Below are 12,870 nucleotides of genomic sequence, written 5' to 3'. Positions count from 1 at the left end.
TAATTCATTTTTACATCTATCTATCTATCTATCTATCTATCTATCTATCTATCTATTTTAGTGAGAAAGACAGAGAGAGAGAGAGAGGAACAGGCAGGAGGGGAGAGAGAGGAGAAACATCAATTCTTTATTGTGGCTCCTTAGCTGTTCATTGATTGCTTTCCCATATATACCTTGACTGAGTGGCTCCAGCTGAACCAGTGACCCGTTGCTCAAGCCAGTGACCTTAGGCTTCAAGCCCATGACCTTTGGGCTTAAGCCAGTGACCATGGGGTCATGTCTTGATCCCACACTCAAGCCAGTGACCCCGTGCTCAAGCTGGTGACCTCGGGGTTTTGAACCTGGGTCCTCTGTGTCCCAGTTCAATTCTCTACCCACTGTGCCTCTGCCCGATCAGGCCAGAAGATAGAATTTGATGTCAAAATTTAAAATTCTGAGAGGTCCAGGCTCTGAGAGGCCAATGAAGTGTGTTTCCATAGAGAAAATACAAGGAATAGCGAATGACAGGCTCAAGCCAGTGACCATGGTGTCATGTCTATGATTCCACACTCAAGCCAGCAACCCCACATTCAAGCTGGTGACCTTTGGGTTTGAACCTGGGTCCTCAGCATCCTACTTGGATGCTCTATCCACTGTGTCACTGCCTAGTCAGGCGGTTTCTTAATTCTAAGATTTGAGTTTCTATGCTTTTGTTTTTACCTTTACACTCGGTGCAGAACACAAGATTTGTGGATTAAGTCTGCATAGAGGACTAAACATTTTTATCTCGTCTACTTGAATGCTCCATTCCCAGTTGATAAAAGAGGTTCTGGCATTTTAAGAGCCAGAGTTTGGAAGTCCCATGGATAGACTGCATAACATGAGAAGGAGCTCATTTTGCCAGAGATCGAGAATGAGTCCCACAGTGTTTTGGAAATCAAGACTCCTCTTTGACCCTGTTTCCTTACCCATCAGTTTATACAACAGAGGAGGCAATTAATCCAAGGGAGTCTTCAGTTTCTAGCCTGGACAAAGGAGATGTTTCTTAACAGGGGTTCCATGGTGCAGCTCGACATTCTAAATTCGTCCTTTCCATACCTTATGTGTGCCAAGAGTAGTAAACTCTGGGCACCATGTTGGTTTAATAGCATGGAGCCACATACCACCTACCTCGCTGGGGAGAGTATGCCGGCATGCTGACTGTTTAAAAATTAAAAAGAAAATCAACCCTGTGTGTGCAATTTACTTTTAGTATGTTTTGCAGCATAAAATTAGTAGATTATAAAATAAAAAACATGTAGAGCTTATATTAAATGTTGTGTGCTAAATATTCTACAACAGTCTTACGGGTCACTTATTTTTATAATCCAGATCTATCCTTGAAAATTTTATTTTTATTCACTTGTATTACTGATTTTGGAAGCCCAGCAAATGCAAAGTGGTTCATTAGTTGAACTCTACTGTAATTACTAAAGCTAATGAGAACAATATTTTGAATGCCAAAGCCAATTTTTATTAGCTACTTCTTGTAACAGAACAATTTCTGTCCTTTTTCAGAGGAAATCTTCAATACCCACTCCGCGCTGTGGTGGTCTCCAAACGGCACTTTTTTAGCATATGCCCAATTTAATGACACCAATGTCCCACATATTGAATTCTCTGTCTACTCTGATGAGTCACTGCAGTACCCCAAGACTATGAAGATTCCATATCCAAAGGTCTGTGCTCCTGTTCATATAGTGGTTCTGTGATTTGATGGGAGGAGAATAGTTTCATTTAATCCTTTCCCACTAATGAAAATATTGTCAGTCTCTCTTCAACAGCTTGCTGTGATTACTCTTGCTGAAGTCAACAGCATCTGGCAATTTTAAAGTATTTTTATTATCCCAGGAAAGAGTGTGATTTAAGGTTTTGTAATTTCTCCAAAAACTTTGAGGAATGACAAGCTGAAAAAGATGGGGGAAATGCTTTAGGAAGAGGTAGGGGGACTGAAAATGTTCACATGGAGGGAAAGAGAGGCTATAATTGAATCACTAGCTCATCTCATTTGTGGAAGTTGGAATGTGCCCTAGATGAAGTTGAAAAGCTTGATTATATATCAGGTTGTATTACTTACTAATTAACAGATACATGACTAGTTTTAGTGGTTCTATTATAGATTTGGCACTTGTGTTCATTTCACACATCCTACATTTGGAATAATAGTGTCATGTCTTGGTTTTCAAGGCTGCTCTCCCCCTCCGACGCATGTTTATGAAAATTGCAAAGCTTTCTCGGCAGTGTAAGCTGAGGAAAGGGGAGTGTAGAAGTGATTCTTCACTAGTGTCATAATCATAATGGCTACTGTATTGTCCATAGGACTGTCTAATAGTAAAGTGATTTTTAGCTATAAGCAATTTGGAAAAGGTTTTTTTTATTTTTACTAACTCACTGAATTTGTTTTATGAAGAGCTGCCATTTTAGGAAGACAGGGGAAGTTAAAAGAAAAAAAAGATTAGAGATTAAATATGGTGATGTATTTTCAGTGAAATGTTATTTTTTGATGAGTGAATTTGGCAAAAAACAAACAAACCATAAAATGTTCTTACTAAATATATATTATTTCTAACTAATTCGTCAGTTGCAGATCTATCTGTGTATATTAAAAGGTTTTATAAATTTCTATCATGCTATTTATTGTAAAGCTCCAACATGGTGAACCTGTATTTGGAGTGAAAATGACAGCTTCCTAATTAGCACATTGGCTCTCGGCTCAGGGAAAATAGTTTCCTGTTGGATTGTGTCTTTGGCTGACCACTGGGAAGAATTCTTGTCTTCTGGAGTCAGGGTATATTTGCAAAATATCGAATGGCTTTAAGAAATTGATTCTTGTTTGCATAAAGTAACATAAATTATAAATGTATGTTATTTAAACAGGGATGCTTGGAGCCTGTCTATGTTTCTGCCCAAACACGGAAAGGTTGCATTTCATGACCTTCCCTTATGTTCATTTTATCTATATCAAATTGTTCGAATGTGTCTGACTGTTACCAGCTTATGGCTGAGACGCAGAGAGTTTTGTAGAGTTTTAAACTTGTGCAATGATTTTTCGTCAATACCTATTCCATGATTGTTTTTTCCTAGGCAGGAGCTGAGAATCCAACTGTAAAGTTCTTTGTCGTAAATACTGACAATCCCGTCAGTACAGATTCTGTACAAATCACTGCTCCTGCTTCTGTGTTAATAGGGTAAGACTCTTGACCCAGATGTGTGGGTAGGTGCATAGCTCCCATGGGGAACACTTTAAAAATGAATAGCAGTCTCAGTGGTATCCTCCCATGGGGCCACCCAGGCTGGCAGTCACTCATTCTTTCACTTAACCACTCTTTGTTGAGTACATTTCTGTGCTGGACAGGTTCAGTGATGGGTTGGCACAATGAATAGAGCAGGAAGAGTCCCTGCTGTCATGGAACCTACACTCAAGGTAGGGTAGGCAGACAAGAACCAAGGAAACAAATAAAGAGATATGTAAAATGTCAAGTGGTGACAAATGTTGTGAAGAGAACCAAAACAGGACAAAGGTGACAGTGATTGTGATGGGAGGGGGAAGGGTTCCAGTGAAGGCCTCTCTGATGAGGTGACCTGTGAACACTGATGTGAAGAAAGGGGGAGAGCTCTCCACATGGATAGCTGGGGGCACTGTTTCCAGCCAGAAGAAGAGCAAGTATAGGGACCTTGCAGAGGGAACACGCTTGGTTCATTACAGGAACCGCGAGGGGGATGGGGCGACCGTCGTCGGCATCTGAGTGAAGAGGAGATGTGTTTAAGGTCAGATCACACAGGCTTTCTGGGTCCTCTTAAGAACTCGAAAATTTCAGGGAAACTGTGGATTAACTTTAGGAAACCTCATGATGCTCATGTGCCTCATGATGTCAGTTCCTTTAATGAACAATACTGGGTGGTTTGAAATGGTGCCATTAAGCGCCCTTGTTATTTTCCTGTCAAGATAACCACCGTATTGCATGCAGTTGAGGGCTGTCAAGTCGCTCCTGATTCATTTCTTTTAGTTATGTTGGTTTTGTTGTTGCTTTTAAATAATAACTAGTACATATTGAGCACTCACTCTGTGCCAGATACAGGCATTGTCACATGCTTTATTATATCAATCTTTAAAGTAACTCTTTCTAACAACTATTATTATATATGCCTGTGCTACAGATAAGAACGTGAGACGTAGAGTTTAAGAAAATGACCAAGTAGGATTCTGTATTCATACCTGTCTTTCTGACTTGGAAAAAAAGAGCTTGTAAGCACTCTGTTAGGTGACTCCCTTGGTGCAAACTCAGCTGGTGTCCTCAGATTCCTGACCTGTCATAAGAGCAGCACGGAAGCATCTGCTTTCTCGCTTTCTCGGAGTTCCATTTACTGCAGGCATGCTGTAGGCTTGGCTTTGTAGTCACTAACTCATTAACTTGTTTAGAAATATTTATATTAACCTATTTATTCTGGAGGGAGACTAGTTATCAGTACATTTAAAAGTACTTTTTTTTTCTGAGTTTGTCCAAGGGTATAAAAATTCACCCAGAGGTTCTAAAATCTGATAGGTCCCACCCAGCCATCTCTTTGATCGACATCAATTGAGCACCCACTGTTCATACACACAAACGTCCTCTGGGTGGGTTTCTGTCCTTATTAGACCTATGATCGGGTGGGGGATATAAAACATTCTGTGAAATGACTCCAAGAGCAAATGTGACAGAGGTATGAACAAAAGGCTGCAGGCATTCCGGGAGGTGGGAGGGGAGAAGTGGGTTTTCATGACCCCAGGAAACAGAGAAAGTGTCCTGGAGAGTGCAGATTGGACAGGTAGGTTGGCAGCGGAGCCCTGCACAGGGGCGGAGCCCTGCACAGGGGCGGAGCCCTGCACAGGGGCGGAGCCCTGCACAGGGGCGGAGCCCTGCACAGGGGCGGAGCCCTGCACAGGGGCGGAGCCCTGCACAGGGGCGGAGCCCTGCACAGGGGCGGAGCCCTGCACAGGGGCGGAGCCCTGCACAGGGGCGGAGCCCTGCACAGGGGCGGAGCCCTGCACAGGGGCGGAGCCCTGCACAGGGGCGGAGCCCTGCACAGGGGCGGAGCCCTGCACAGGGGCGGAGCCCTGCACAGGGGCGGAGCCCTGAGTGGGAGGAACCGCACCGAAAGGTCCAGGGCTGTCCAGGAAAAGAGTGGGAGGGCCTGGTGTGAACTCGCGATCTACAGCCCAGGTCTGTCTGAGGGCAGGGTGAACCACGAGCGCCTGCTCTGAAGAATATTAGATCTACAGCGGCTTTAGACCTCACCAGTGGTTGGCAAACGTTGTTTGAAGACCCAGAAAACTTAGTTTTAGTGAGAGAGCACGCAGCAGACAAATGGAAGGCTGCGCCACAGGTCGCAGGCCCAGCCCTCAGCCCTTCCTCTCCTGAGAGTCTCAGGGGGTCAGACAGAACCGGCAGGGGCTCCAGAACAATGCTGAGACACGGGAGAGTACAGGTTCAGAGAGGTAAACCCATTTACTCAAGGTCACACAGCAAGTTAGCATGGGTGCCGGTAACAAGACAGGCTAGCACCTGCTCGGCCAGCATAATAGAATAATTGAGTTAAAATCTATTGAGTGCTTCCTACCGGCTGGGACTGTGCTTGGTGTCTGCTCATGTCTCCTTTACTTCCTGCGTATTCCCTCTGGTGTCATTTTTATGGTTCTTTCACACATGGAGAAATGGAGTCCTCCCCTCTTAGAAATCACTTTCCAAAGGGCAGGAGTGAATTGCTGAGCTCAGGAAACGTCAGTAGTTCTAAGGAATTATTTTTCGCCCTCTGTAGTTCTTTGTAGTTTTTACATGATGCTCACAGTAGGGCAGCCTCATTCAGATATTTGTGTGGAATGTATAGTATTTTACCAAAGCATAGTTTTTTTTGGAAATGCCACAGGATATTTTGTATAGGAAATGCAAATCCAGCTCTGGTCTCTGTTAATACCAATAAGGTCCCAGCTTTGCTGAAACCAGGCTTGAGATCCTCTCTGTGGAAAGCATTCTAATACAGGGTGATGCTCCATTTTCTGGCCTCATGCAAAAATCCAGCAAGGCCAAGTTAGTCCAGGCTAGTTCTCCCCCTTAGTGAACTGCCCGGGCCCTTTGCCCTGTCACCTGGTAATTCACGGGTTCCTGGAGTGTGAAGCCCTGCCAGGAGCAGCACCATCCTTTCCTCCTCTGCCCGTGTGCCTGTCACTAATTCTCTTAGTAGGCATTACCTTTCACCATAGAGCTTCCAGCAGGAAAACTCCTCCAGGTGAATAAGGCTGGTTTGCGGTTTGTTAGGAATTGGCACCTCCTGATAAAGAGAGAGAAGGGCACCCATGTCACCCTGCCAGTGCCCCGAACCTGAACCTGAATCAGGGTGAGGCTCCTTACCACCCTCACTGATTCACAGCTCACGTTGATCGGATTTGTTACTCTGCATTTTTGTAGAGACCACTCGTGCTGAGAGTTTGAGAGCTCAAAGTGTCTGGAAGAAAACAACACATAATGTAGAACTATCCATCCTCTAACTGCTTTATTTAGAGCCGTGCTCACATTGCTGAATGGAAGTAAGATGAGTTCTGCAGGTGGGGGCCAATCTTACAATAACATGGCCAGTGCCTAGCAGGGTGCCTGAGGCATAGCAAATGCCCAATTGATATTTAAAGAATAATTGGATAGTTAATGTGTGGGTGGATGGATAGATGAGGTACATTACACATGTGACACTGTGTGTCTTAGTTTATATATAATCAGTATTATCAAAGATGGCCTTCAAAATGAATTTGCATTACAATTCCTGTTTTCTGTCCCCTGCCAGTCATTTGCAAATTTTGTGTCCTGAAGCTGGAAGATTGGGAAGGGAAAGCTCTATGGAGGTGACCCAACCCCACAGCTTCTTAATGGCCCCGAGGACCCATCACACCCAGTTCATAACCTACCCCACCCCATCCTCTGCTCCTAGGGGACACATTAGACAAAGACTTGCTATGTCTCCTCTGAACAGTAGATGATTCTTGGTCTCTAAAATAAGGACAACAGAGTCTGGGACTTTCACACAAGGGATAACTGAACTGAACTGAAGTACCCCGGAAGCTAGTGACGCCTATAAGAAAGGAGCAGATTACACCCATTCCTGTCCTCAGGGATCTGTCAGCGGCCCTGGGAGGGTTGGCATCCCTGTCAGAGCAGAGTGGCATGACGCCCGCGGCCGGCGCTGGCAGGACGCCTGCTTCCTTGGGTGATTCACTGAATTAATCACTGCTCCGTCTGCACTTGCTCATAGTAGCAGTCTTCTCTCCAATAATCTTTCTAGTTAGTAATGCATACCTTATTTTAAGCACTTCAATATACCAAAAGAAACATTTATGCAAATCAGGGGCATTGATGTCAGTCAAAAGACATTTATTAAGTGCCTATTGTTTGCAAGGCAACAATCACTTTACCAAGGAATTCCCTGACTTTCAAAAGCAAGTTTAAAAGGGCATTTAAATACGATTTGCTTTATCACATTTAGTTATTCAGTTAAACACACTCTCTAGGAATGAATAGATTTCTTAGGCTGATGAATTTTACCCTGAAAATAGGCAAGAGAGTGAAACTAGCATGTTTGCCAGTGATAAAGGTAGAGGTTCTACAGAGGGAGCCGCTGGGAGCAGAAAATCCAAAGCCAACCGCTCTCCTTGAATCCTGGCTCCAGCACTTTTCAGTGCGTGACCTTGGGCGAGTCACTTAACCTCTGTGCACTGTCATTTCCCTGTCTGCAAAACATGAACTCTAATGTTCCTACCACGTCAGGGTCATGAGCTTTATGTCGAGCACTTATTTAAAACAGGTCTTGGCAGGCACACAGTAGATTCCACATGGGTGTAACCTATTATTTTGTCCAGAAATTACTCTGTTGCTCCATATTCCCCTGTACGAACCCCGTTCCAGAAGTTAGAATTGCTGGTTGGATCATTGTGTCAAACTTGGGATAGGCAGTCACTGTCTCAAGGGGAGGTCAGGTTGCCTGCCCAGTCCCTCTTCTACTCCTCCCCTGACCATTACATAACCAAAATCTACTCAATAGTTGCTGCTCTGTTTTTGCAGAATACAATCAGCATGTAGTGCAAAGTAGAATTGCTAATCCTGCTTTTGGGGATTTTCTGGTTTAAAAGGAGACTTAAACCTTTCAATAACAAGTACGATTGAGCTATTGGTGACCTTATATCTTTTTCATGACTCACTGACATCTGGTCATGATCTCAGCTCTGGGCTGGGATATGTACCCTTATTCTGTCTCCGCCTAATTCCAAATCCTAAAGAAAAACTGGAATTGAAGAGAAGTGTGTACCTGTTAGAATTCAAAAATTGCTGTGTTCTGCTGGTAAACCGTCTTATTGGGCACTCACAAGGCACAGAGTACACCATGGGCTATGGAGGTGACAAAGTAATGAAGGATACGGGTTCACAAACCTTTGATCTGGAAACGGGCAGGGGAGATGCCAGACTCATGTGAGTGTCCTGGCAGACTTCCCAAATTCCATTACTCAATGTTTTCAAATGGGGAAAAGTTATTTTCTGTGGCTTATTTCTGAACCCAAAAGCATAATTTATGGCTATTAGATAAAGGGCTCAGTACTAGGTGACCCACTAATCATGTATAAGAGTGGGGTTTTTTCCTTGCTTGTCCCTTCTCCCACCAGGCCACCTTAGACAAAGGGAAAGGCTCTTTGTGGAACTCAGGTTCCTAATGATGTCCATGGAACCCTTGGAAATTGTATGCATGAGTGTGGAGATATCTTGACCCACCCCTCCCCCCCAGAGAAGTACATAATTTTCATTAGATTTACAAAGTATTTTTGAACTAAAACAGTAAGAACTACTGGTGTAGAGTGCACGAGGGCCCACTGAGCAAATCCTGCCTCCCAGACCATTTTGTATGATCTGCAAGTTTGCATAATTTTTACATTTTTGAATGGTTTAAAAGAAAAATCGAAAGAACAATCATACTTTATAATATGTAAGAATTATATCATATGAACTTCGCCCTGGCAGGTTGGCTCAGCGGTAGAGCGTCAGCTCAGCGCGAATGAAGTCCAGGGTTTGATTCCTGGTCAGGGCACACAGGAGAAGCGCCCATCTGCTTCTCCATCCTTCCCCCTCTCTTTCCTCTTTCTCTCTCTTCCCCTCCTGCAGCCAAGGCTCCATTGGAGCAAAGTTGGCCCCGGGTGCTGAGGATGGCTTCATGGCCTCTGCCTCAGGCGCTAGAATGGCTCCAGCTACAACAGAGTGAGGCCTCCGATGGGCAGAGCATCGCCCCCTGGTGGGCGTGCCGGGTGGATCCCAGTGGGGTGCATGCGGAGTCTGTCTCTCTGCCTCCCTACTTCTAACTTCAGAAAAAGACAAAAAAATTATAAAAAGAAGAATTATATGAACTTCAAATTTCAGCATATCCTTGGATCCCAGCCACACACATTTGTTTTACTTTTTTTTTTTTTTTTTTTTTTTTTGAGAGAGAGACAGGAAACAGTATGTGCCCTGACCAGGGATCACTTCCGGACAATGCTCCCACCAACTGAGCTATCTGGCCAGGGCTTACATTTGTTTACTTACTACCTCTGAAAGGCAGAGTCGAGTAGTTGCCAAAGAAGGAATGTGGTCCACAAAGCTTAAAATATTTACCATCTAATCCTTTACTAAAAGTTTTCTGACCCTTTGTCTAAAAAGTTAATTTCAAAAAGTTTGATTTTCTATCCTGTGTTTCATTCTTCCATTCCCTTTGCAAGTGTTATATATTCCCTGTCAGATCTATTTGCCTTTCCATTTCCTTATTTAACACCTCTGCACTGGGCACAATGCAGAAGAACTAGACTAGCTGAGGCGCCCTCGCTCCTGGGCATGCAGAGAAGCATTAGCACTCTCAGACCCTGCAGCCCGGTGCACAATCCTGGTGGGCTCGGTGTGGAAGGAAGGGGTTTCCCGGAAATCATCAAGGACAGGTGATATTTGAGTAAAACCTACACGACTTAGAACATGGCAGTCATTGCAAACAGGACAGGCAAAACAGAGGAGGGCAGCTGGGAAGCCTCAGAGGATGTTCGTTGAATACCAGCCAGCTGTGCAGACCAGCAAGTGATATCGGCTCTTACTTAATAAGCAAGAGAAACAACTGAAGTGGAGGGGAGCCCCAGGGTGAAGGGGGTTGGTCTTTTTTCAGTATCTGTCACCTGTATGAGGAGAGCCTAGAGGCCCTCTTTTCCCTGGGTTGAACACATTGTGTCCCCAGCCATAAGAAGGGGGGTGGTGAAGTGGTGAGGGGTTTAAAGTTTTTTAGCCAGAACCTGATCTATCCTAAGTGCTCAATAAATGTTTGTTGTTTGATTTGTTATAAAGTACTGTACTTAAATCTGTGGGTTACATAGAGACACCAAGCCCAAATGAATTTTTGAGGAGTTTATTAATTAGCCGGCTAGCTACATGGGGCACAATCCCAAATCATGTAGAAAGTCCCTACCATTCTGTGGCTGATTTTATAGACCAAATCACATACCGGTTGGGGTGGGTAAGGAGGGGCTTGTGATCCCTTTGTCTAGAGCAGTGGTAATCAATCTGGTCCCTACCACCCACTAGTGGGCGTTCCAGCTTTCATGGTGGGTGGTAGCGGACCAACCAAAGTATAAATAAAAAGATAGATTTAACCATAGTAAGTTGTTTTATAAAGATTTATTCTGCCAAACTTAGCAAAAATCTGACATAAAATACTTGGTAATTATTAATATATGCTTTAACTTGCTGTATCTCTGCTTTATAAATTTTATAAAGTAAAATTACTTCCTTACTTTATAAATCACCATTACTGTGGAACCAGTGAGCAGTTAGAAAATTTTACTTTTTTTTTTTCCTGAAGTTGGAAACAGAGAGGCAGTCAGACAGACTCTTGCATGCGCCCAACCTGGATCCACCCGGCATGCCCACCAGGGGGCAATGCTCTGCCCATCTGGGGCGTTACTCTGTTGCAACCAGAGCCATTCTAGTGCCTGAGGCAGAGGCCATAGAGCCATCCCCAGCACCCGGGCCAACTTTGCTCCAATGGAGCCTTGGCTGCAGGAGGGGAAGAGAGAGACAGAGAGGAAGGAGAGGGGGAGGGGTGGAAAAGCAGATGGGCGCTTCTCCTGTGTGCCCTGGCTGGGAATCGAACCCGGTATTCCTGCATGCCAGGCCGACACTCTACCACTGAGCCAACCGGCCAGGGCAGAAAATTTTACTACTAACAGAGATACAAAAGTGGGCGGTAGGTATAAAAAGGTTGACTACCCCTGGTCTAGAGGTATCCATTACTCTCCTGACTTTAGGATTGGAGGGTGAGTCAGAGTGTAGGAATTCTTAAATAAGGTACATAAACATTCTTTTCTAAAGGCTTTTAAGAAAAGAGAAGTGAAGGGATTCTTAGATGAGTTCTATCTTCCTTGCTCTGTAGTTAAATTATGACTTATCCGACCCAGTTGTTCTTGCAAGCCAGGAAGCTCCTGCATTCTTCTCTCTCCATTCTCCACAGAAAGGAAGGGGCAAGAAACCTAACCTTTCTTCTTTAGAATGGCGTTGCCAATACTAAGTTTTATAGTTCTTTGGCACCTTATCACAGATTTAGTGTCTGTGAAGGGAATGAAACAGGAAGTGATGTGTGAGCGCTAAGGAAGAACAGCGCTATTTAGGCCAGAAAGGACAGCGTAGGTATTTTCCTTTTTGTAAATTCTGCATTCCACAGAACTTATTTTTCTTTTCCAAGTGAGAGAAGGGGAGATAGACAGACTCCCGCATGTACCCCAACCAGGATCCACCTGATAACAGCTATCTGGGGCCAACGCTCTGCATATCTGGGGCCATGTTCGCAACTGAGCTGTTTTTTCACACCTGAGGCAGAAGCTCCACGGAGTCATTCTCAGCTCCTGGGGCTAATGTGCTCAAACTAGTGGAGCCATGGCTGTGAGAGGTGAAGAGAGAGAGAGAGGGGGGTAGAGAGAGAGGGGAGGGGGAAGAAGCAGATGATTGTTTCTCTTGTGTGCCCTGACCAGGAATCAGACCTGAGACATATACAAGTGGGCTGACACTCTACCACTGAGAAAACCAGCTAAGGCCTACAGAACTTTATTGAGGGCTTGTTTTATGCAGGTATTCTGCTAGGTCCTGGGGGTGTCCTGTGCATAAGAGAGCTGTGGCCCTGCCTCAGAGAGCTTGCAGTCCACAGAGTGACAGGGGAGGGAGAGGCAGAGCCTGTGAAGGAAAGAGGGAGGGACAGTTTTAGAGCATTTGTGAGGGAGGGAGTACCGCCACTTAGTCAGACTGGAAGTGGAGGAAGAAAGAATTCCTTTGGCACCCTTCTAATGAAGGGAAGTAGGCTGATATGAGACTGTGGAAAGGAGTGATTTAAGAATTGTTACACTGGAATGCAGCATAATCAAATGTCAAAATAACCTAGAGATGTTTTCTCTGAACATATGTACCCTGATTTATCAATGTCACCCCATTAAAATTAATGAAAAAAGAATTGTTACATGAAATCACAATGTCAAGTAGAGAGAGCAAATAAAATAAAATATAGAGCAAATAGCGTTAGAGAGGCTGGCAGAAAAGTAGTTATGAATTCCATGCATCTCATAACAAATCAAAATGTAGTTCCAAAAACTTTTAAAGGTATGTGTGGGGGAAGGATGGACTTCCAGACATACCCCCATTTGTATAAATTTACTTTAGAATACCAGAGGGTTTCCGAATTTCTTCAAGTCATTCACATTTTGACTCTTGAGAATATTTTCAGAATATAATTATTAGATTTTCAGAGTTTGTAGAAAGCTGAGTCAATTTTTCCTCTTTTGAA

At 44.2% G+C, this 12,870-nt stretch overlaps 1 protein-coding gene across 1 annotated transcript in view; it reads left to right on the top strand.

Annotated features, from left to right (window-relative positions):
* The window catches only part of DPP4 (dipeptidyl peptidase 4), a 91,452-nt gene that overhangs the window by 43,472 nt on the left and 35,110 nt on the right, over positions 1-12,870 (top strand). Inside the window, exons 9-10 of the mRNA XM_066345029.1 lie at positions 1,537-1,697; positions 3,103-3,206. Coding sequence (XP_066201126.1) covers positions 1,537-1,697; positions 3,103-3,206 — 265 coding nt within the window. The remainder of the gene's footprint in view (positions 1-1,536; positions 1,698-3,102; positions 3,207-12,870) is intronic.

Source organism: Saccopteryx leptura, chromosome 7 (assembly GCF_036850995.1).
Source record: "Saccopteryx leptura isolate mSacLep1 chromosome 7, mSacLep1_pri_phased_curated, whole genome shotgun sequence".
NCBI lineage: Eukaryota > Metazoa > Chordata > Mammalia > Chiroptera > Emballonuridae > Saccopteryx > Saccopteryx leptura.
Note: the sequence above shows the minus strand (reverse complement) of the source record. Positions and strands in the feature narration are given on the sequence as shown.